The 22,110-nt window shown below is 40.5% G+C and overlaps 1 protein-coding gene across 1 annotated transcript; it reads right to left on the bottom strand.

The window, feature by feature from the left end:
* Positions 1-5,749: 5,749 nt before the first annotated feature.
* On the bottom strand, positions 5,750-21,088 carry CTCFL (CCCTC-binding factor like; the record flags this gene model as incomplete). Its single annotated transcript, XM_079543319.1, is given in 7 exon segments — positions 5,750-5,815; positions 6,616-6,777; positions 10,984-11,115; positions 11,866-11,939; positions 11,942-11,998; positions 12,451-12,621; positions 21,037-21,088. Coding segments are annotated over 7 exon segments (714 nt in total).
* Between the last annotated feature and the right edge of the window lie 1,022 nt (positions 21,089-22,110).

Raw genomic sequence — 22,110 nt, 5'->3', positions numbered from 1 at the left:
AGTTCCAGGAGAATATTTAATATAGGATGGTAAATAACCACTATAAACATTTTTAGAACTTAAATTATTGTGAATTATTATGGGAAAAGTACAGATGAATTGCTATAGCAAAACAATGGAGAATCACTCCTGCCCTAAAGGGGTATGGCTTAATTCTCCAAGCATACAGTCCTTCCAGAAAATAAGTAGCAGTTCCCAGGCTAAATTACAGTCACCATTAGCTGCTGCATACTCTTGGATAAGGTGGTAACAAAAGCAAACAGTAATATCCCTCCTTGCTTTCACCCCATTAGCTGTGAGTGCTGCTGCGTGAGCAGGACAAGGACACAACTAATAACAGACCACAGCTGGAAAAAAATCAAAGCTAGAAATAAACTAAATCACAGCGGTGAGCTACCACAGGAGTAAGAAGCGAAGTTCTTCATCCTCAAGTGCCAATTCAAAATGGAAACAGATTGAATGAAAACTGTCAGAAGATTCTTCACACCTTCGCATTGCTCACACCCCCCCATAAGCTCACACAGCCCTGTGATGCTAGGCAGAACCCAACTGGTTTGCAACTGACTTCAAACAATAGCTGGGCTGTCCAGAGCCCAACAACACCAACGACGTTTGCCTGCAGGCATGCTGTATTAATGTCAATTGCTTTCAGATGCGCATTTAGTTTCTCAAACAAAACAAAAAATCAATATTAAACTGTGCAAGTGGAAGTTAGTGTAAGAGCACACAGCATTCTGTCCCACACGCCCCTACCACCATCAGTCACACAGAGCAGCTCCCTTCATTGCAGGAGGCCACACTGCATCTGTACCCACGTCTAAGAGTTCCTCATTTCACTCTTGCTACTTTTGGAAGGTCTTCAGATGCAGTTGAACCTGCATCTCCTTTGTGAGCCTTCCTTGTTACCAACAGCTGAATCTCCATCCACGTTTCCTCCCCGTGAGACCCTTTGCCACCAGCCACAACCACAGCCTTTAGTTGTGCTGCCATGGTGCTTTTACATCAGCCTAAGCTCTGACCTTTGCAAAGTTATGAATGTTATTTCAATTTTAATGCCTGGAGTTTAATGTCTCTGGAGGAGATTAACAGCACCAGCTTAATGTCTTTAGGTCCTTGCACATTTGCTCACTGCTTTCTAATGTAACGTGATCACTGCATGCTGCCACACCCCTGTTTCTTTTTTGAGTTCAGTGAGATGACTTAAACAAGCAATAAGACAGCAGCGCACTGTATCATCAGTGGGTCTCATTGCTCCTAAAAGCAGAAGAATTAAATCAGAGATGATTAATTTTCTTCTGTTTCATCTTCCTCCTCCGTACAATGGAGGCAGCCATAGCTGCTGCTGCAGGGAGCTGCCAGGTTTTCACAGCAACAGATACAATTAATAGAGCTGCAGGAGCAGGGAGGAAAAGGAGGTGTGCTCAGAGCTGTGGGCAGGGAGCTCTGGCTGCAGCTGTAGCAGCACAACGCCTTTGCTTCCACCAGTACCAGCACTGCCCATTAGGGAAAGAACCAGGCAGCACTGCCATGAGGTCACCTCAGGTTTGAGCTCTGAGGTCCCATCACTGTCACTGGACTCTTTCTTTTACAGAACAGGGCAACGTGCACCAGTGCAAGCTGGTATCAGAGAAATTGCGGCTGTGCACCTTTTCCAATTGCAGTTGTGAGATTGTTAAATAACAGTAACAAATTAATTCTAACTGACAAAAAAAAGTAATTGCTGTGAAGATCTTGAGCAGATGACAGTCAGTGTGTTTTGTTACTGAGACTCAGCAACCAGCAAGATTTAAAAGACACAAGCAGTTATTTTGGATACGAAGGAGAGGGGATCAGGAATTTAAGATGACAGTCAATTTCTTGGAAAGGAGACAATTCAGGAATGGAAACAAGCTGGAAACTCGCTGTTCTCTGCTCTTACAGAATACTGCCTAGGCAAAACATAAAGATCACTGTGAGGTGAAATCCCAGATCACAGCATGCTGAGCTGCCCTCATGTGTACACTGACACTGTGCACCATTCCTACACCACTGTAGGAGCACACAGGCACAGGAGTGCAGGCTGGCACGGCCCCGAGGAAGGCAGGCTGTACGGTGGGGCTGTGTCCCCTGAGCACGCTGCCCTGCAGCCCGTCCCAGCAGCGCTGCTGTGGGAGCAAGGCAGATTCACAGCCGTCCTCCTTCCTGGCAGCGAGGCTGCAGCTCGTAGTGACAACTGGAGCTTCATCTGCTAAGAAAAACAGCTAACGAGAGCTCTTGTTTAGCCTTGACCTGCGTAAGATGTTAAGCGAGACACCTGATTTCTAACTAAGGCAAAAATAAATAAGTAAATTAATTAAAAAAGAAAAAAAAAAGAAAAAAGAAAAAGAAAAAGAATCAGAGCATCTTTGTCGCGCGTCTAACTTTTGCTGGTCTGTTGTCGGAAGAGATGCGAACCGGTGCTGCCATCTCCAGGAAGCGCTGCCGATCGCCTCCACCGCGCAGCGCTCAGCACCAACCCAGGGCAGCACGGCTCACAGCACCGAGCCGTGGCGTGGCAGCACTGCCGTGAATTTCTATCTCGTGACGTGAGCCGTTCCTGAGCGTTTGATGACTCCTCTATAATGAGTAACATCAAGTTTGTAACAATTGGCATCTGTTCAGAGTATGGGCTTTTAAAGGAAAGAAATAAATGTGTGCTGATCTTAAAGGTAGAAATAACTAACCACCTGAAAGCCATGGCAACGCACGTTCTGAACCACAAAGAACAATCAGCGTTCCCAATTAAAAAGCATGAGTCCATAAGGAATGACTCCTGAACAGGTCGGAAGAATTCATTCTTGATTTCAGAAAGGACGCATTCTGGCTTCTCACTGTTCAATAGTCATTTTTCAACTTCATTTATTTTTGTCTTTTACATTCCTCTTTGCATAGTCTGATGCTCGGACCCCAGCACAGGATAGCATTCAGCTTGGTTATTGACAATTGAAGCAAGCAATATACTCAGAACATTGATAAAGTAGCTTCTACAGACTTCAAAGATGAATTTCAACAAAGAAATCTTGCTCAGAATTTATAACAATAATGAAAACCTTCATGAAACAGACACAAAACAATAATTATTAAACCTTATTAAATGCTCTAATAATAACTGCTATAATGGAAGGAGGAATGGAGTGAATAATCTTGATAAATGAAACAAACTGACTCCTAGTAATTGCCACAAACATCAGATACAGAGTGTTCACTGAAAGGACAGTTAGCAAATGTTCCTTACACTGAAACATCGTTGCCTTTCATTTTCTCACCTCAGGAAAATACAAACAGACTGAAGCTCGCACAGCTCTCAGTTGTACAGATTACTAAAGAATAAATCTGTTTCAGGTCAGCATGTAAATCTAGAATTCTGTATGTAAATCTAGAAGAAAAATGACATTCAAGTAGAAAGAATCCTATCTTTTGTAACTTACTTCAAAATTAGCTGGTTTTCTTCATCCTGTTGTGTGCATGTAATACAAGAGGTGAAGCTTCCCTATAACTTTCAGACGTCAGTCCATCACAGCCATTTCACAACGTGGTTCTGTCTTCTGCTTTCAAAGCTGTTGCCTCTATTCCTTCTAAAACAGGAAGAATCTCCCTGGCACAATGTTCACTCTTCACAGTAGAGACATCTGGGAACAACTGCAGGTCAGTTTTGCAGAAAAATTAAATATTGTGATGATTAACCAGAAAGACAAGCAAATATTTCAATAGTTTCCAGTATTAGACAGTTTATTGTAGTGAATAAAATAGTTCCAGTATATAACATCATGTCTTAGCTTTCAATTTATTTAGAGAATGAAACTATTTTACATTGAATATTATGTGAGGAGCCAGGTAAGTAAGCAGCACTCATTATAGGTTTAGAAGAAAACTAAGCATGAAGTGTGGAAATTTAATTTTCATATGAGAATATCATCAGCAATTTAAAAAAGAAAATGTGTGCTCCAGCAAATCACTGATGGCAGCAGCCACAAGCCATTTCTAACAAGGGCTCAGCTCTCATGATAACAGCCATTAATGAAGGATCCCACAGGCCCTGCATGATGTGCAAGCAGTGAGCAGTGATGTATGCCCCCAAATGTCAGCTGTGTTAAAAAAATCTGGAACTGGCACAGGAATTCTAAAAGTTGTGCGTGTCAAATAACAGACTGAATATCTGCATGAGCAGTATCTCATGAGACATTATCTTAGGGTAGAAATTGAAGCTTCCAGATGAAAGGATCTGAAAGATACCAAAAATATATTGTTTGCATGTACCAAAACATTAATAAACAGCTAAATCTAATTATTGCAAAAGCATACACACTGCAGCTGTAAGATTCTCTCTAACCATACCATTACAGCCTTACCAGTGAAAACAGAAATGTCAGTGCTCATGTAAACTCAGCTGCTGATATATATTCATTAGATTCTGAAAGGCTTCAACATTTCTTACTGTGTCAAATTTTGTCTCCATATCATTGGCCACAAATCAGTATAGGTATAACCTGCTATATCAAAATGTGATGTTTGAGGACACGTGGGCATCAGATCTATTTCCATAATTGTCTCTTGATGCATGAGCAGACCAGGATCCTGCCCGTGGCCTTGCCTAACTGAATTCTGTATATATTGTGCTTTGCCTAGTCTACAGAATTGCACATAAATAAGGAAACATCTCTGGATCAAATTTAGACTGTAAGGTAAAATTGCTAGGATATTACCATGCATGCGATGACACTCTAAGGTTTAAGAGTATTAAAGTTAACTTCATCTCTTCTAAGAGTTGCAAAGAAGAGAAATACTTGTGCCAGGAATACGCCAGCAGACAGCACAGGTGCTGCTATTGCCCCTATGGAGATCTCTGACTGAGCTCAGCCTATTTATATATAACTGAGTTATCTGAATTGATTCACTTCTTAGGAACCTTTACCTAATGAGAAAAGATGAGGAAGCAGAAGAAAGAGAAGGAAAGAGATTAACTGCAGACCATCCTCTGTCTTACACTGAAGGAATAAGCGCTCAGTGCTCAAGAGCTACTGAGCATCACTAAGTGATTACAAGTGCCCTTCTGGCTGCACAGACATGCTGAGCCAAGAGCTCTGTAAATGGGCCTGGTCACCTCTGCAGCATGACAGAAGGGTGACTCTAGCTATTCAAATCACTGGAGTTTTTATTGCTGGATCATTATCTGATCCAAGTACGAGAGAAGAACAATTTCTTCATTAGGATGCATATTGAGATTGATGTGCAATTTGAGTTTTGAAAATGAAAATGTTCCAGTCTGGTTTGTATTAAAGCAGTGCATTAGCAAAAATGGGCTCATAAGGAAACTCACTACGGCTCAACTCAGCAACGAGTGTTTCATTCACCTTTATAAAGGCAAAGTGAGTTTGTAAAAGGGAAAAGAAAAAATGCGTTTGTAAGCATTGCTGAGCAGGGAGTTTAGGAAGATATCTGCAGGAGCTGGGGAGCAGCAGGCCCAGAACAAGTACCTGAGCAGAACTTCTGCTCAGCAATTCCAGACTATTCTAAAGCATTCCTCCATTCTTAGCACTTAAATTAGCTTCATTGTGAAACAGTAATTAAGCAGCAGGGAAGATTCACCGCCTTAGCCTTTTATTCTTGATTCTAATTTACATGATTAAATTCTAACTTATTCACTGATTACCTTCTTGCTTAGCATGCTTTAGATTCTCTCTTTCTTTCCTTCTATCCTTGCTTCTTTTGCTGGATGTAGCAGTGTTGGCCCTCAACAATCCACAGTTTTCAGGATGCTTGTGCACATCGCCCTGTTAGCATAATGAGCCACAAATACCTGAATCAAATATTAATATGTGTAAGAGCTTTAACACACACAGAAAATCCCCCCCAAAAAATTGTTTTGGCAGGCACATTTTGTACACTGTGTGAAGGGCTAACTTAGCTAACAACCTCCATAGAACTCCTGGAGATTTGTTCAGAACACATGCTTAAATTCTGTTGGAGAGGAGCTCTGTACATCTGATTTCATATTCATTCACTCTTTTTTTTTTTCTTCTGATCCATGCATAAGCAAAAACGTAAAATCTGTGGGGGAAAAAAAGGTTACATTTGTTTTAGAAATTTGCACATTTGATCCAGAAATGGATACACACCTCACAGCACACAGCTTTTGAACAAGTGAATGATAATTTCATGGTAATTTTCTGGCTGAACTGGTCCCAACACTCTTTCCCTTCACTTATCTTCTTGAGTTCTTCAATTTGTCTTAAAATTCACACCTCCATGCTGCCTCTTAGTTTGAAAAGGCTACTGTGCTCAAAATGAGTAACTTCCATACCAGACTGTACAAGCCAGTACCAGCTCTGAATGCACGATGTGGCAGACATTCTCTGCCAAAATGGGAATACTATAATTATTATTAATTATAAATTATTAATTGACCCAAGTAATGCTTGGAAAAAAAAAGACACCAAAAATCTGCTCTGCTGGTTTAGCATTAAGGAGTTAACATTCCACCCAGCAAACTGCTTCTTATTCTCTGTTCCTCCTAACAGTATAATACTAGATTCTTAAAGACAACTCCACAGAGATTCCTTAAAACAAAGTATCTTCCCCAGAGTGAGGAGCCCGTACCACATTTAGGCATTCATAAGCTGTAGAGTTCACACTGGAATCACAATGCTGCTTAGAGTGAATTGTGAAAAGCTGTTTCTGTTGAAAGGTTTTGCTGCAGCATGAGCAAGTGAAAGACTTCTCATCACTATGAGTTCGTTTATGTGCAATTAAATGACGTTTCTGAAACAAAGAAAATATTTGCAACATAACTATCCAGCTGTGTATCACATTCAACAAATCCACGCAGAAAAGGACAAGAGCACTACAGGCTCCTTCGTTACCCTCCACTGTAAGCAGATGCTGAGGAATGCATCAGTTGCTGCCCAGTCCCTTGGAGAAGGTCACAGCTTCTCCTCCTGAGGTCATTCCTGTTTGCAACGACCACAACCAGGTGAATCAGTGGAACACACTCCCAGGGAAGTTGCAGATGCCCCATTCCCAGCTGTGTTCAGGCCATGCTGGATGGAGCTTAGAGCACCTTGATGTGCTAGAAGGTCTGCATCCCTCACGATCCTAAGGTTCCCTTCCAACCCAAACCATTCTATTATGTAAGAGCTTTTTTTATCATACTGTCTAGCATTCTTATGGCAATGTAGTGGTACTCAATTTCACCCAGGACAGTAACAACAACAAAGACAAAAAATGATGTTCACACTACAGGCCTTGTGAATGGGCAAAAAGACAGATTTTTCAGATGGCTGAGAAAGGAAGCAATGGGAAAGCTTTGAATGAGGGCAGAATGAAGGTGCTTTTACGTGACAATTTGCTCTATCAAATAGTGCTATTATGGTTTAGGTTTTTTTTTAATCTTTTGTAGTTTCCATGGAAATAAGTAGGAGACATCACTGTTGGATCAACCTTCGTATTTCTCCATACTATCAGTTCAGCAGAAGATATATGCAGTATAATTGATGATTTCATTCTGGATTTTACAGATGTATAAAAAAGTATTTGTCAGAGATACACACAGATCAGAACCTGTGGGCCTTCATTTGAGCACACACACTCGCTGGACTAGAGATCTCCCCTCCCCCTTTTTTTCTCCCTGTAAGTCAGAGAAAAGTATTGCTAAGTTTCTAAAGTGTTGACTGTGCTGCAACATAAAGAAATACAACACAGGCCTGTGGTATTCGTGTGCTGTACAGCAAAGGTAAGCAACACAGCAACTAATTAAAAGTGGAATACACTGCCAAAGTCCAGTCTTCACTTAAGGCTGGAAAGCAATGTGATCCTGACCGTGTTTGTGGGTATGCTTACATGCTCAGACCGATTTTACCCAGTGACACTGGGTGAGAAATGTGGCTGAAAAATCACACAAAGCACAAATATTTGCCTTTGTTCTCACGTCACTGAGGTGGACCATTCTTCCTTTATACTTGTGAACATCCAAAAGATGTAACAAGACAGCCTCACTTTTCTGCATTCCTGTTTTATTTTTCATTTAGGAACCATTTTTCTTGCAAATAAACCATAACCACCCCACATCAGTCAGAATGCAGTAACAAATCTTCATCTTATTTAAGTAAGTATACCCAAAGTGAACCCTGCCTTGCCAAGTCATCCACTTAATGCGCAATAATTTGTCAAGGTGCTCTAAGCTCCATCCAGCATGGCCTGAACACAGCTGGGAATGGGGCATCTGCAACTTCCCTGGGAGTGTGTTCCACTGATTCACCTGGTTGTGGTCGTTGCAAACAGGAATGACCTCAGGAGGAGAAGCTGTGACCTTCTCCAAGGGACTGGGCAGCAACTGATGCATTCCTCAGCATCTGCTTACAGTGGAGGGTAATTGTTGAAATAGCTGCTTGCATGCAGAGCTGCACTGATCACGTTTGAAACTTTTTCCATCCCTGTGAATCTTCGTGTGCTGAGTAAGAGCGCAATGGTTGTGAAAGGCAGCTTCACAGTGACTGCACTGAACTGCCATTCCATGTATGGAGGCACGTTTTGGCACCTGGCAGTCAAAATAATTATTTTAATGGCAGATTTTGGATCTCCACAAGTTTGAACAAGAATTAGGTTGTGCTTAGCCCTGAGTTACACATTGGTTATAGAAGAAAATGGAAGGAAAAAAAAGACCTTCTGTGCTCTCAGCAACAATTCCAGAGTAATTAAGCATTTATAAGCTGAAATATCACTGATTTTAATGAAAACTGTTTAACAAGTCAAATCCCTTTGAAAATTCCAGCAACTGCTTTCACCTGCACAAGATTAATTTCAAAATGCTACCTAAAGCAGCCTGTATATACAAAGGAATTGTGACATGTAGATAATAATCCCATTTCCACCTTGAAATATTTACATCTGTTAAGTGGCACCTTTCTGAAAACACAGACAGATACAAAAGGCAACTTTGTCTGCCTAAATATTTGTAATACAGCCATTTCATAACTTCAAAAAATCTAACGCTGCATCGAGCTCTTCTTCGTATTTGTCAACTGAATCACTCAAAATAAGTAAATACACTCTGTGTCTTAATACTGATTTCTTAATAAAACTCTTACCCCTACAAGAATATTTTCTTCCTAGAAGAGAATTGAATTTACTCATGAAATAAAGCCACAGTGAGTTTACAGGGATTTGAATCAAGTCTTCCAAACAAGAGCTGTTCAAAAATGCAGTACATGGAATCACCAGAAAATCCCAAGGGCTTGCATCTCCAGAACTATGTATGATAATTTTAACTTCTATTTTCAGTGTCAATCTGTATGCCAACGCTGTTTGATATGGATGACAATGGGGAAAAACACAAATTAATTTTCTGCGTATAGAATAAAAATGGACTTATGCAGTGCTCTATTTTTTACATTCTGGGAGAAGATCCCAGCCAGAGAAGAGGCATTTCAGTTTATTGTATCACCTTCAATGTTTCATGATTGTTTTGTAGCCTGAAAATAATAGTGGATATTGAAATAAGCAAATTCAGAATCCTACAGGTATCCTGGAGGGGAAAAAGACCAAAATACTTGGTGTTTTGTATTTTAAACAGCTTACAATCAACCACAATATGGTTACATCATCTTACATCAACCACAAGATGTCACCCCATCTCCTTGCAGGAGCTTCCCTGTAAATCAGCAGTGACCACATTTTCCATAGCACATTCTGTAATGATGTAAAGTCACAGAACGCATTTGGTTTCATTACAAGCAGCAACAATTACAAACATTTTGGCCCTAATTATCTCTACATTCCCTTTTCCCCCTGCTTTAAACTCACCCAAATCTCTTTTCTGTGCAATATAGGCACTGCAGTGTGGACACTGGTATTTTGGCACATCTTCTCCATGCTTCCTTATTATGTGTGCTTTCATGTTACCACTCTGAGCAAATTTGGTGTAGCAAATGTAACATTCGTGTGGTTTTTCACCTATTAAAATGTGAATATATACTTAGGAACCCTGTATTCGATACAAACACTACATTCACACAGATCTGAACATCTAATCTTTAACAGCAACAGCCAGACCAACCACAATGTAACGTTACCTTGTAATGCACGAAAGGCCAGCAAGTTTACATAGCCTGTTCCTATGCAAACTCCTGGTTTCCTGAATCTGCAAGTCAACCTGATGAAGCATAAAACCATTAATTCTAAATTATTAATCAGGAATTATCTTCGTTACCTTTTATCCCATCTTGTGGATGGATTCCATTTCACGTACAAAAATGCAGTGTTACAATTGAGTGCACAAGGAGAGGAAGTGAATGGCTGCGACATCAAGATAAAATTGATTCAACCCCAGCCATCAATATTGGGGAAATATTTTCCTTTCCTTGGCTTTCTTTACCAGAAATCCACATCAGCTCTGAATATCATCAAAAATTACATCAGCACTGGCAGAAAGCACAGTCTAAGAGCACAGAGAAACATCCAGTGTTGAGGTTTTGAGCCAACTCCAGCTTGGCCCTAAGGGCTGAGCCCCCACCATTACTGGGCAACACAAGGCCCACTTTTAGATATTTCTGGTCAATTTCTCGAAAAAGAAGTTAGTCTGTTTGCACCAGATTACTTTCAAATGTAAACCAAAGCATAAGTGGGCATATTCAGGAGATGTGAAACACACTGCCATTCGTGCTAACATGAGGCACACATCACACTGTGACTGAACTGATGTGAAACCGGAATTATGAGGTAGATAAGGTAGATACTATGTTTTCAGACCGTGTGCACATTACAGTCAATTTGGGCAAGATCAATCTGAGGTCACAACAATGTGGAATAAGCAAAATGCACAAAGAATGTGCTTTTCAGGTATGCTTTTACTCAAAATCACGAATGAAAAGCGTTGTGATTTACAGTCTGAAATTAGGTCACAAGGAAACCCATGAATTTTGAACGCCTATAGGAGACACAAGCATAAATCATTACACTGGGGAATCCTACCTGATTCCAAGTGTACCTGATTGCCAAGTGTCTTTTCAGTTTATATGCATCTTTGCCAGCATAGCTGCACAGGTAACATGCATGAGGACGCTCTCCTGTATGTGAGCAAATGTGCCGCTGCAGTTTACTTGCCTGGCATAAAAACAAGACAATTTCTGCAGTAACATTTACATTTATAGAAGTATAAACAATTGAAATATCAGGACATTCACAAAATACATCTACTGCAATTTTAAATATTGCATCCGTTACAGACTTAGTGCTGTCTGTGCTGGTTTTAGCTGATATTCTGTACTCTTCCCCCAGATGATCTTGCTTCCATCTTTAGTACCAACATAAGTAAAAGGAGAACCCTTAACATGAGAATAGAAAAAGCCACATTTTAAAATTGGCTGAAAAGAACACCAATTACCTTCATGCTACTCTGTATACCAAATTTAAAATGCCCAAACTCGTTAGCTAAAGCCTTTATTCATCTTCAAGTTCATACAAAGAACATTCACTGCAGAAGCCTAATTCATTCTATTTTTAACACTGTTTTTGTGTTCTGTCCTACATAAATAACAAGTATGCAAGTTGAAATCAGGAGTTACCTTCTGTAGAATTCCTGCACACTTCATGAGCTCACTTCTAGAACCACTTCAATCTACCATACCATTGACTTACATAGAACTAAGCACGATAGTTTCCCCACTTTTGTAGCCCCTGTGGTCCTTTCACAAGTCAAGTTTTATACAACGTCAACTTTGGCCATTTGGCCATGCACTGTCCAGCTGTACATTTGCACTGCAAGCCAAGCATTAATACTGAGCTTGACATATACAGCTTAGTATCTGAAAGCCTACCAACTTTCCCCAAAGGATTCGGAAATGCTGTGCTTACTTCTGCACTTGAATATTTACACATTGAACACTTGAAAGGTTTTTCAAAGGTATGCTTGTAACACCTGTGCCGTGAAGCTCTCCGCTGGTCACAAATGCCATATCACAGTCACTGCATTTACAGGGCCTGGTCCCTGTGAGAATATATCGTTTCTTAGAACCTTATTTAACAGCTGTTTGATTTGTCTGCATTAAATCAACACAATTTTTGCCAGGACCTTTTTGTGACTCTATTTTTTTAAAAATAGGCAATAAACATCCCCCACATACTGATCATAAACACCCGCTTTGTCAATTCGCTTCACATTCACAAACAGTCACAAAGAAATCATCAGAGAAGTTTCTATCACGCATACAAAAATCCGACAAAACCGAAGCAAATTTTCAGTTGATAAAAATTCTTAGAATGGCAAAAGGTAACAGGGAATCGCAAACAGACCACATCCTGTCAGTGCAGAGCTCCAAACAAAACTGGTGAAGCTTCTGAGGACAGAACGATCACAGAATCCACCTCTAAGTCTGCCACTTGCCCGTGGATTAAATCCTGCAGACAATATGTAATGGAATAACTACACACATTAGATACCTGCATGCACATTCACGTGGTTCTGCAGGAGAGCAGCTGTTCGAAAGGCCTTGAGGCTGATGGGACACACGTGACGTTTTCCTTTAGAATGGATTTTCCTGTGGCAGTTCAGACTTGATACCTTGAGCGAGGTGTATGTACACAACTCACAGCTGAAGGCTGCTTTTTCTCCTGTGAGAACAAAGACGCATTTAGATCATGAGATACAAAAGAATGACTTCACTCTTCAAAAATAGTACTGAATTCAAGATAGTGCTTCTAGTTTAGGGAAAACTACCTCACATTTATGCATAAAAGTGCTTCAAAACGCAATAATTTCTGCCTGACAGCTTGCCTTTTTGTAATGTAGCTATTTAAACTTAAGCAACTCACCCCAAGATAGTGCCACGCATTAGTGATACAGTTCAGAACCTAATTCTAGAAATCCTACCTCTGGTCTAACTCCCACCTCCAAGAGGAGATGAAAGTGGCTAAGATGTGGTTCATGAAGGCACTTCTAAACAATGCAACACACTTCTTGTTGTCAACTGTATGATTAGTGCCAACAAATTTAAAGATTTGGGTACGGCAGGCTAAGCTATCCTCAGCTTTCAGTAAAGTATATGTAAAATCTGGTACGATGTAAAAGCTGCTACAAAATCATTAGTTGACTTCGACGAAAGATCAACTACTTGAAGAAGACAGAATAAAGTTACAGGATTATATAACGTTTCCAAGTTCTTATCACAGCAGTAACAAGTTCCTTTGAGAGTACCAAGTAAAGAGGAAGCATGCTGCACTTTCAGTTTTGAAAAAGATTCAAAACTGCAAAATGGCAAATAGATCATATGAGAAGAGCCTTTCCAGAACAGTTGCCTCAGCTCCCAAGTGCACTTTGTAATGTTTTTCATGCTGAGACCAGAATACATTTATACAGTGCTTCATAGCACACAGAACATGCAGCTAACACTTGAGTGACAGCAAACAAGACTGCTTTATTGTTGTTTATTCATTATGGATTCATCCCACAGAACAGAACTTCCTTTGCATTGTTAAACCTGCTAAGTGTGCTTCCTTTAAACACAGTATCCAAACCAAGGGACATTATTGATTGGTACAACATCCATACTTCAAACTTCCTCCACCAGTATACCTTCATATCCAGATATTATGAGGGACACATTCACAGATTCTTCAACTCCACTGATGTCACCCAACTTTCAGAGTACAGACATACAGATGCTAGGGAAAGTCACATTACATGCCCTTTAAGCCAGTCCTTAACCTCTGCAACACACTTTTAACATTCCTGAAATATTAAGACAGCTACGTTCCATTACTCTTATTTAGGTTCTGGGAGATAACCTTGCTGACAGGCACTGGTATTTGCCTACCGCTCTCAACCAGTAAGTTGCAACCATTCTAAGCTCATCCATAAACCCCTGAATCTTGAAGCTGAACGGACCAAGGAAGATTAAATAAATTATTAGGCTTATTCATTATATTACTCATTTATACCCAATCTTAACTTTGACAGCTCCCTGGAGGTTTTAAAAACCACATCATGTTCATCTTGTTTCAAAATCTAACTTAAAATATGTTATCAAATAATTAACTACAAATATTATAGTCAACTGTTTACCTTTCTTCTGAAACGAGTGAAGCACTCGTTTGACATTTTAGATACTTGGGATTTCTTATAACTGCTTGTACTGATGGAGATGCATATCTGTGGTTTTTATCTTCATCATGCGAGTCTGACAAATCATCACTAGCTTCACAGCTCAGATCCTCTGCTTCCTTTCCTCCATCCTCTTCAGATTGGGCCAATTGCTGGACCTTATTTTCAAATTCAGTGACATCATCATCTCTGTTAACCTACTTAAACGAGAAGTTTTTAAGCTGCCTTAATCAAAAGTAGTTGCTAATGGCAAAACAACTCAACTTTCATCAAGAATCAATCTGGTAATGCACAGTCATCCTAAATACTATTAGGGAAAGCTGCAATGAAATTTCACATTTAACATCCAGCAACCTAGCTGGGATCTGAACCATTACTAAAATGGAGTCCTTGCTCCTGAGAATTGTACACTGAGTTTCAGAGCATCTTTCTGAGACTGCAGCAAGGAGAACATAGAAACTTATATCCTCAACATTTAAAGAAAAGGTATTTTGAACTTAATTTCAGTACTTTTGCCTTCTAAAAAAGGACAAGATATGTTCTCATTTTTTTTTTCTTTTTTAAAATGAAACTAATATAGGACACACATCCAACAACCACTGTTGTATTGTATTCATTACTGAAAGAAAGGAAACTATCTAACACTGTTTAACAGATCTAGGCTATGAAAAACAGAAGCACCACAGCGTTTCTGATGAATTGAATTAAAAGTTTGAGTTGTAGCAGCTGAGAGCTAGTAATCTAGAAAGGCTACATTTTTTGTTTGCTTTCCTCAGTATAGGTTGAAAACAGAGAGCTGCACAAAGGATTAGCTATTTCAGTCCAACAAATCTCATCACTTAGGAAAAATGATACGAAAGTCAGAACTGTAGCCTTCAGTCTTAGTTGTAGGCCCTGAACCTTCTGTCCCTGCTCAGCTGGAGGCCACACGGTGTAACTCAGTTGGTTTTCCCACTTTTCAAAGTATTTGAAGTGATTCCCATGTTTCCCATCCGGAGGCACTCAGCCTGGTGCCACCTCTCTGAGTGCTGCTGAAGAGCTGGCTGACGGCAGCGCTCAGCATCTCTTACCTTTGCAGCTTAAGTATTGTGCAAAGCTGATGAAGTACATTCATAGAGGCAGTGGAGTGCTATATAAACATCATTATATTATACTTTAGGCCACTGCTGGTTATTCAAGGAGAACAAGTTTTGGATTAAGTGTTCTCCAAAGGTATTGTAAAAATGTTTTTGAGGTAAACTGGTGAGATTTGAGAGACTAACATTTAATCTTGTGTACCTTTCCAGACTAGCGATTTCCAACACTCAAACATCTCACAAGACCCACTTATCATTCATACTCTATTGGAAACCAGTGCAGAGGAAGGATGTGGAACCTTCCCTCTAAATGCTGCACAGCGCATTGCAGACCTGCTATTGCCAACTATGAGCCAGATCCCACTCAACACTTCACTGACCTTAAAAAATATCCCTCGCCAATTTATGGTTTTCCTCACCTGTGTAAGCGACCCCTGGAAAGCAGCATTTGTGAAATATCTTTAGTTCAAAGTAGCAGCAATGCTGCTGGTTTGTTTGGCTTTATAGTTCCATTAGACAAGGTGGTGTTTTGCCCAACACCAATATTATACTGTGCTCGTCTGCATACAGTAAGCACTACTGGGGTATCCAGGAGCCACATGAGCCCTTTTCCAAAGAATTTGACAGGGACTTTTTTACTTTTGTGTTTAGAGTACATAAGATAGCACATGTGATGCAGCTCTGGATTTCTACAAAAGGTGCAGCCATGAAAAGTACGTCAGTGGTAAGGCTGTGAGAGTGGTAACAGGCTGTAAGGATGGCAAATTAAAATCTTCCTGAAAAATGAATATAACGATGAGCCAGATATTAATTAGGTCATTGACCTTATTGGACCTTATCCTCAAAGGCAGCGCATTCCTGTAATTACCACAGATGTCCTTGACACAGCTACTCTTATCCACAAATCTGTAGAGTTGCAAATGCAAGAACAACATAAAATTTTTACCCTTAGTGACTGCAAATTAGTCATACCTATTATGTTACAATGATTCAACACAAATCCAAAGCAATTATTTAAGGAAGAGTGTGTATTCCATCAATTCAGGGCTAATATTCCAGTGCTGATACCACATTATGAATAATCTTCTGAATCTGTACATATGCAGCTGATATTATAAAAGCTTCATTATGATGCAACGTAAAACACAAGTACTTCAAAGTCTTCAGCTTCATTCTCTTCCCATGTTTTAGAAAATCATTTCAGATGGATTTAGGGGCTGTGTAACCAGCCTTTCTTGTGTATATTTTACACCTCCATATTCCCATCATAGGTCCTAAACTATAACCCTCTGATACCAACAGGATTGCCATTAATTTAAATGCGTTTGGAATTAGGCCCAGAATAGGTTACTACTCAAGTAGAAATGCTATTTGCACATTTATGACCTGTCCACAAAACTCGGGGCTGTTACGGTACAGCAGAAAGAAAAAAACAAAAAACAGACCAAAGCAAAAAGCCTAACAGATAAGCCCCAGTTTAACCTTACATGTTCGTAACCATTCACTTTTATGATATTTCTTCTTGCAGTTCAAAACTCCATTCTCCTCTGGCACATGACTCCTGTTACCCTACTAGGAAACTCAGTCTTTGTTGTGACTTATTTTGACAGTTTTAATATCATTTTCCACCTGGCATCTGAAGTTTTCCATTTTCACTTTCCTCCGATGTCTCACTTTTGTTTCCAAGTGTATGTTGCATTCACACTGCACCTGTCACAGTGGAATCTATGTCCCCTAACATTGGTCTACAAACATATACGCCTTTACTTTTGCTCTTACACCAGGGACAACTGCTACCTTCGTCACCTGTTTTGCAGTGTGATCTGCTCCTCCGAACGATGATAGCAGGAAATAGCTCTCACACCATCACCTGCTTCAGAGAAAGCCTTTAGAATGATAAGTTCTCCTACCTCACGTGCCTCCTTATATGTTGGTCTGTTATCAGGTTGTACTCACTAAATGGTGACATATTTTCACTTTATTTTCTGGTGCTGTTGTCGACTTGTTCTTTTAGTGTTCCAATTTTGCACTGAAGAAGGATTACTTCAGGGACTACCAAAGACCTGAACTAAAAAAAACGAAAGTCATATCAACTAGTGGTAAAAAAAATACACTATATACATGATGTATATACAAATACATTATATTCAGTGCTGCTCCAAGCACTGAAATTAGCAGATTCAGAATAAACTTAGTGCTTCAGCACTGGCCTAGAAGGTTCTCAGGAGAAATTATACGTTCTGAATTTCAGAAAAGACACTGATCACTTGGAAAGAAGACGACTATTAAAACATTTTAGCTTTTTCCTTTTTTGCAGACATCTGGCTCTGGGACAGGAGTTGCAGTTGTTTCCAGCAGGCATTTTTTAGCATTCAGATCTGCCTTGGATTTCTTGCCAAACAGCACAGGACTACTGTCCTCATCTCTACGGCCATTTAAAAGCTGGTCAGACCTCTAGCCCAGTGGCTTAGCTGCAGCCCTGTTTGTATATACAGTCCTACTTGTTACTGTACTTTTTCACCGTAGCAAAAGAAAGACGGGAACACAGCAAAGCAAAGTCAAAGAGAAGTCATTCTGGGGTGCATTGGTTCACCAATGTCCGGCCAGGTGTAAATTACCACTTCTCTTTCTCAGTGCAAAGAGGAGGATAAGCAGAGATACAGCACTCTCTTAGAGGCACAGAGATGCTCGGACTGTGCCACTCATGCACAAACCACTTGATGTGCACTGTATGAAGGCACAGTGAAAGTCCTGTGCTGCTCTCTCTCCAGGGCTCCTCTTGGCTTTGAGAAGACAAATACCCTCTTTAAATATGAGTGGTTCTAATAGAAGAACCAAAACAACTTCTATTGACTTAAAGACCTTAATACTTTTACAGCATGCCTCTGCTTTTCAAATCCTGCTCCATGCAGTTAACAATTATAATTATATAGCGTGACAAAAAACCAGGGCATAATAGCATACAGATGTGGGATACATAAAAGGGAAAGCATTTAGCATAAGCTTGTTGGAGCTGAAAGTACCAGGGGTGATTGCTCAGGCACAAGTCACAGGAGTGGTCTAAAAATATTAACCAGAATTGCAATTTGTGTATTAACTGTTTCATCTAACACTGTTACAGACTTAGAAACAATTTTACTATCCAGTAATGCATGGTTTGCTGCTTCTGGCAGACAGCAGATCTACGTGCCTGGGTCTGTTGGGAAGAAGTGTGTGTGCTTCAGGACCTTTTTCTTCCATTTCAAACGTCTTGAACATAGTTACAGTTAACTACACCTCAGTGACTCCCACTGTTCTTACAGAATACTCTTTAATCAAAGAGATAGCAAAGAAAGTTCTAAAGACAACTCCCTTTAGTTAGTTAGTAAAGCCTTTTGCTGCTGTTTGTGCAAAGGTCAAAGAAGTTACGTTTAAAAGGCAGAAAGTTTTCCTCTTGTTTTGACTAAACTGGAGGAAACGTGCTAGAGCTGTGCAGAATTTGATTGCCAAACATCAAGTGAAGACACACAGTGAGAAAAAGTAGTAAAGGTTTAACCCAACTGATGTAAGAAACAAAATTCAAGGATGACCATGTTTCCTTGCCTTTATCACACTGTTAATCTTTAATCAGGAAAACAGTTCTGAGAACAGCGCTTTGTGGACAAATAAACAGGCATAAATGTCTGGAAGTTAACAGGATCACCAGAGAACAAGACTATTAAATCATTGTCCTAATAAATCAACAGATGAGATGTACAACCCCAAGGAGTTCAAATTCTGCTTCCACGTGGATATGCAGCAAGTGCACGTTAAACCTTGCAGAATCAGCAGAAAGGAGCTGGTCTGCGGGTTCAGAAGAGCACTGGCTTCCTGTGCAAGTTTTTTCCAGCTCAGATCACAGTTCTGCACAGGTGCTAAAATGTCTGAGGATCCTGAATCGAACTCCTCAATGTAAAAACCCAAAGAAATTTAGGATGGTCAGCAGAGTTCAAGGACAAAATAAGGAATTACTGCCGTAGTGCTACTGCAATGCAAATTCCTGAACTATGCAAGATTAACCTGTGGATTACTTGTTTTTACTTTACTTGCTGAATGCACATTGGTTGCTGGTCAATTGAACATATTAAAGCTCACAAATAAGACCTTCTTCCTTAAGTAAAGAGTATTTGTATGCTAATGAACCACCCCAAATCAGTAACCTTGGAGACAGGTATAGATGGTCAGTAAACAGAACTGTGCAGCAGTCAGAATTCTGTCTTCCCAGAAGGACGAGAAAAAAAGTGTGATCTCCAGTGTACAGTATGTAGGGTTTCACCTGACCTATTAACACTTACATCAGGGTTTACCAGTCAGCACAGGATCTATTACACAGGGAACTGCTTTATGTAATGTTGATTTTCTTGCAGCAGTCAGGTTCAAGAACCCAAAGGTATGCAGTGCTTGACCTAGGCACATTTGCCTTCTGACCTTTAGTTGTAGCCTGGCTTTTATTTCTGCACAATCAGCTTCTCTCTCTTCATGTTGTCACTTCCAGTGTTACAAAGTGCTTGAAATATTCATTGAAGCCATTTTCCTGGGAAAAATATAGAACAAGTCTTACTTGGATCAGAAGTTTAGCCCAAGTTGGTGCTTTTGTGCCATCAAAGCAGAAAACGGATCATAGTAATGTTTTTCACTTTAAATAAGGACGCACTATTTGCATCACAATAATCTAAAGAGTAGCCAGCAGGGACTGTCTGTGGCACAGAATATAAATACGAAAAAAGATAATGATCTTGTCTTATTTATGTTTTAAACTCCTCAGATCAGGAACTATCAACCAAACCAGAAAGAACCCACAAGAAGTGAGAAGCTGACATTGCCAACTCCCAGCCCCTTCCCACGGAGAAGATAAAGGCTTGGAGACGTAAAGTAAAGCATCCAAAGTCAAACAGGAAATCCATAGCAAATCCATAGGAAGAAACAGAAGCTAAACTTGTGGATCTGCACCCACGCTCACTGTAGGGAACCATTCTTCTTGAAGGCAACCGGCTGATGAATGACACGGATCTGTGCCCCATAGGTTGGATTTCATGTAACGAGGAATAAAAATGACAAGTGAGACAAAAGGTAAATGAGAGTCTTTCAGTAAGTGAGAAGTTAGTTGCCAGTTGGATAAACTGAAGCAACAACTGACAATGCTGTGCTGCTAGCAAGCAAAGGAACATGGAGAAGTACTGTGCAGCATGCAAAAGGAAGGAGCTCCAGGAACCAGGATTAGCTCATCCTAGAAAAAATAAACCAGCTTACATTTTTACAAGGCACTGCCATTTCATTCCATAGGTGAAGTCTCTCTTAAAAGTGCCAGTAGCACCCCAGTAATCAGCAGGAAGACAAAAACTGCTCTTGAGCAAGAGATTGAAACATTGCCTGCTGCTCTGATACTGTGGGTTTGGCACTAAGGTTTGTCATTTACCCTTCCACAGGTAGGAAGCAGGGAGTCCTTGACAGCTGGAAGCACACAGCACTGTGGTAAACAGCTTTCGCTCCAGGAAGGGTTACCATTTTTATTTGCAAAGCTAAATATTGGTGCCATCTGGGCTTTGTGTGACTGAGCAGAGCAGATGCTGCATAGGTGAAGGGAAACAGAACCTTATGCTGACTGTTTTCCACTCTGTTTAGTACAGTTTGTCCCCATCTCTCCTGGCTGTAGTCCTGCTGTGCATCCAGCCAAAAAATGCATTAACCACACAAAAAATAAGACACGTTGTTATCAGTCTTGTACTGGCTAAGGTAAATTCAAAGTCTTGGTGGGTCCAAACACTCCATATGCCTCTTAGATCTTCTACAGAGTGCCCACTCTTGTGCCATATCTGGCTACAGGGCACGTACCAGTGGACAGAGTCATGCACAGTGTAGTTATGGCTACATGGCTCAATGCCATCTCTAGAACTAACGGGATAGTGAGAGAGAAGGGTAAATGGTGGACAGCATGCTGCTCAGAACCAGCAAGTGAGGAAACACCATTCGTGGGGAATGCTTGCCTTGCTCTGCTTGTGGGGTGCTGTCTGGTGTGACACAAAGGGAATTAAATCCTCACAGTCCTTTACAGGCAATGTGCAGCTAAGCCACAGCACCTCCCTAGTCAGTCACTCCAGTTTTTATTCTTTACAAGAGAAAACAGAAAAGAGAACCTCAGCACCCCCAGTGACTATAACAATATCTGAGAGCCTGTCAGAGAGAGCTTTAAAGAAAAGAAAAGGAGTAAAACCTTTGCTGAAGCAGAAGAATAACAAGCAAGAAACCAGTCTGCCTGTAGTATAATGTTGGCCTTGAAATGTACTGTGGCGCAGCACTTTCCTTAAAATATAGCTTAGGAATGGGAAGTGGAGCTGAAATTATGCATCAGATATTCATGACTTTCATCAGAAAACATAAGCATGCACTAATGCATGTTTCCTGAGATTTGCTGCCATTTGTTTTGAGAAGTTTTAGCATGCCTGTTGTCAAGATGAAAAAGCTGGACAGGCTAACAAAAGTCCACCAACCCAGAAGAAAATCTCAATATTTATTCCTCTCCTTCCTCTGCCTTCAGAACATATCACCTAACTTGGAGGACAGGTGAAAAAAAGGGACACCTCCTTAGTGAGCCACAGACCCAGTATCCTAAGAGCTGCATATAACATGACAGGTACCATTGAAGGTTGGACAGGGAAATGTGGAAGGGAGGCACTGTGCTCCCAGTTGGCAGAGCACACGAGGAGAGGAGCACAAAGAGCCTCCAAATCTCACGCAACTGCGTCAGAGCTGAAAAAGTGCACACAAGAAAAGGGGCTGTGAGGTGGAAATGTCACACAGAGCCGCAGCGGGCCTGGTGTAAACACCTGGCTCTATCACAGACTCTTTTGCAACTGCATGTAATCCACACAGGTCAGGATTTGTTGTCTAAAAGTGAGCAAGTAGTCC

This window comes from Tetrao urogallus (genome assembly GCF_951394365.1).
Source record: "Tetrao urogallus genome assembly, chromosome: 16".
NCBI lineage: Eukaryota > Metazoa > Chordata > Aves > Galliformes > Phasianidae > Tetrao > Tetrao urogallus.
This window is presented reverse-complemented; position numbering and strand designations above follow the sequence as displayed.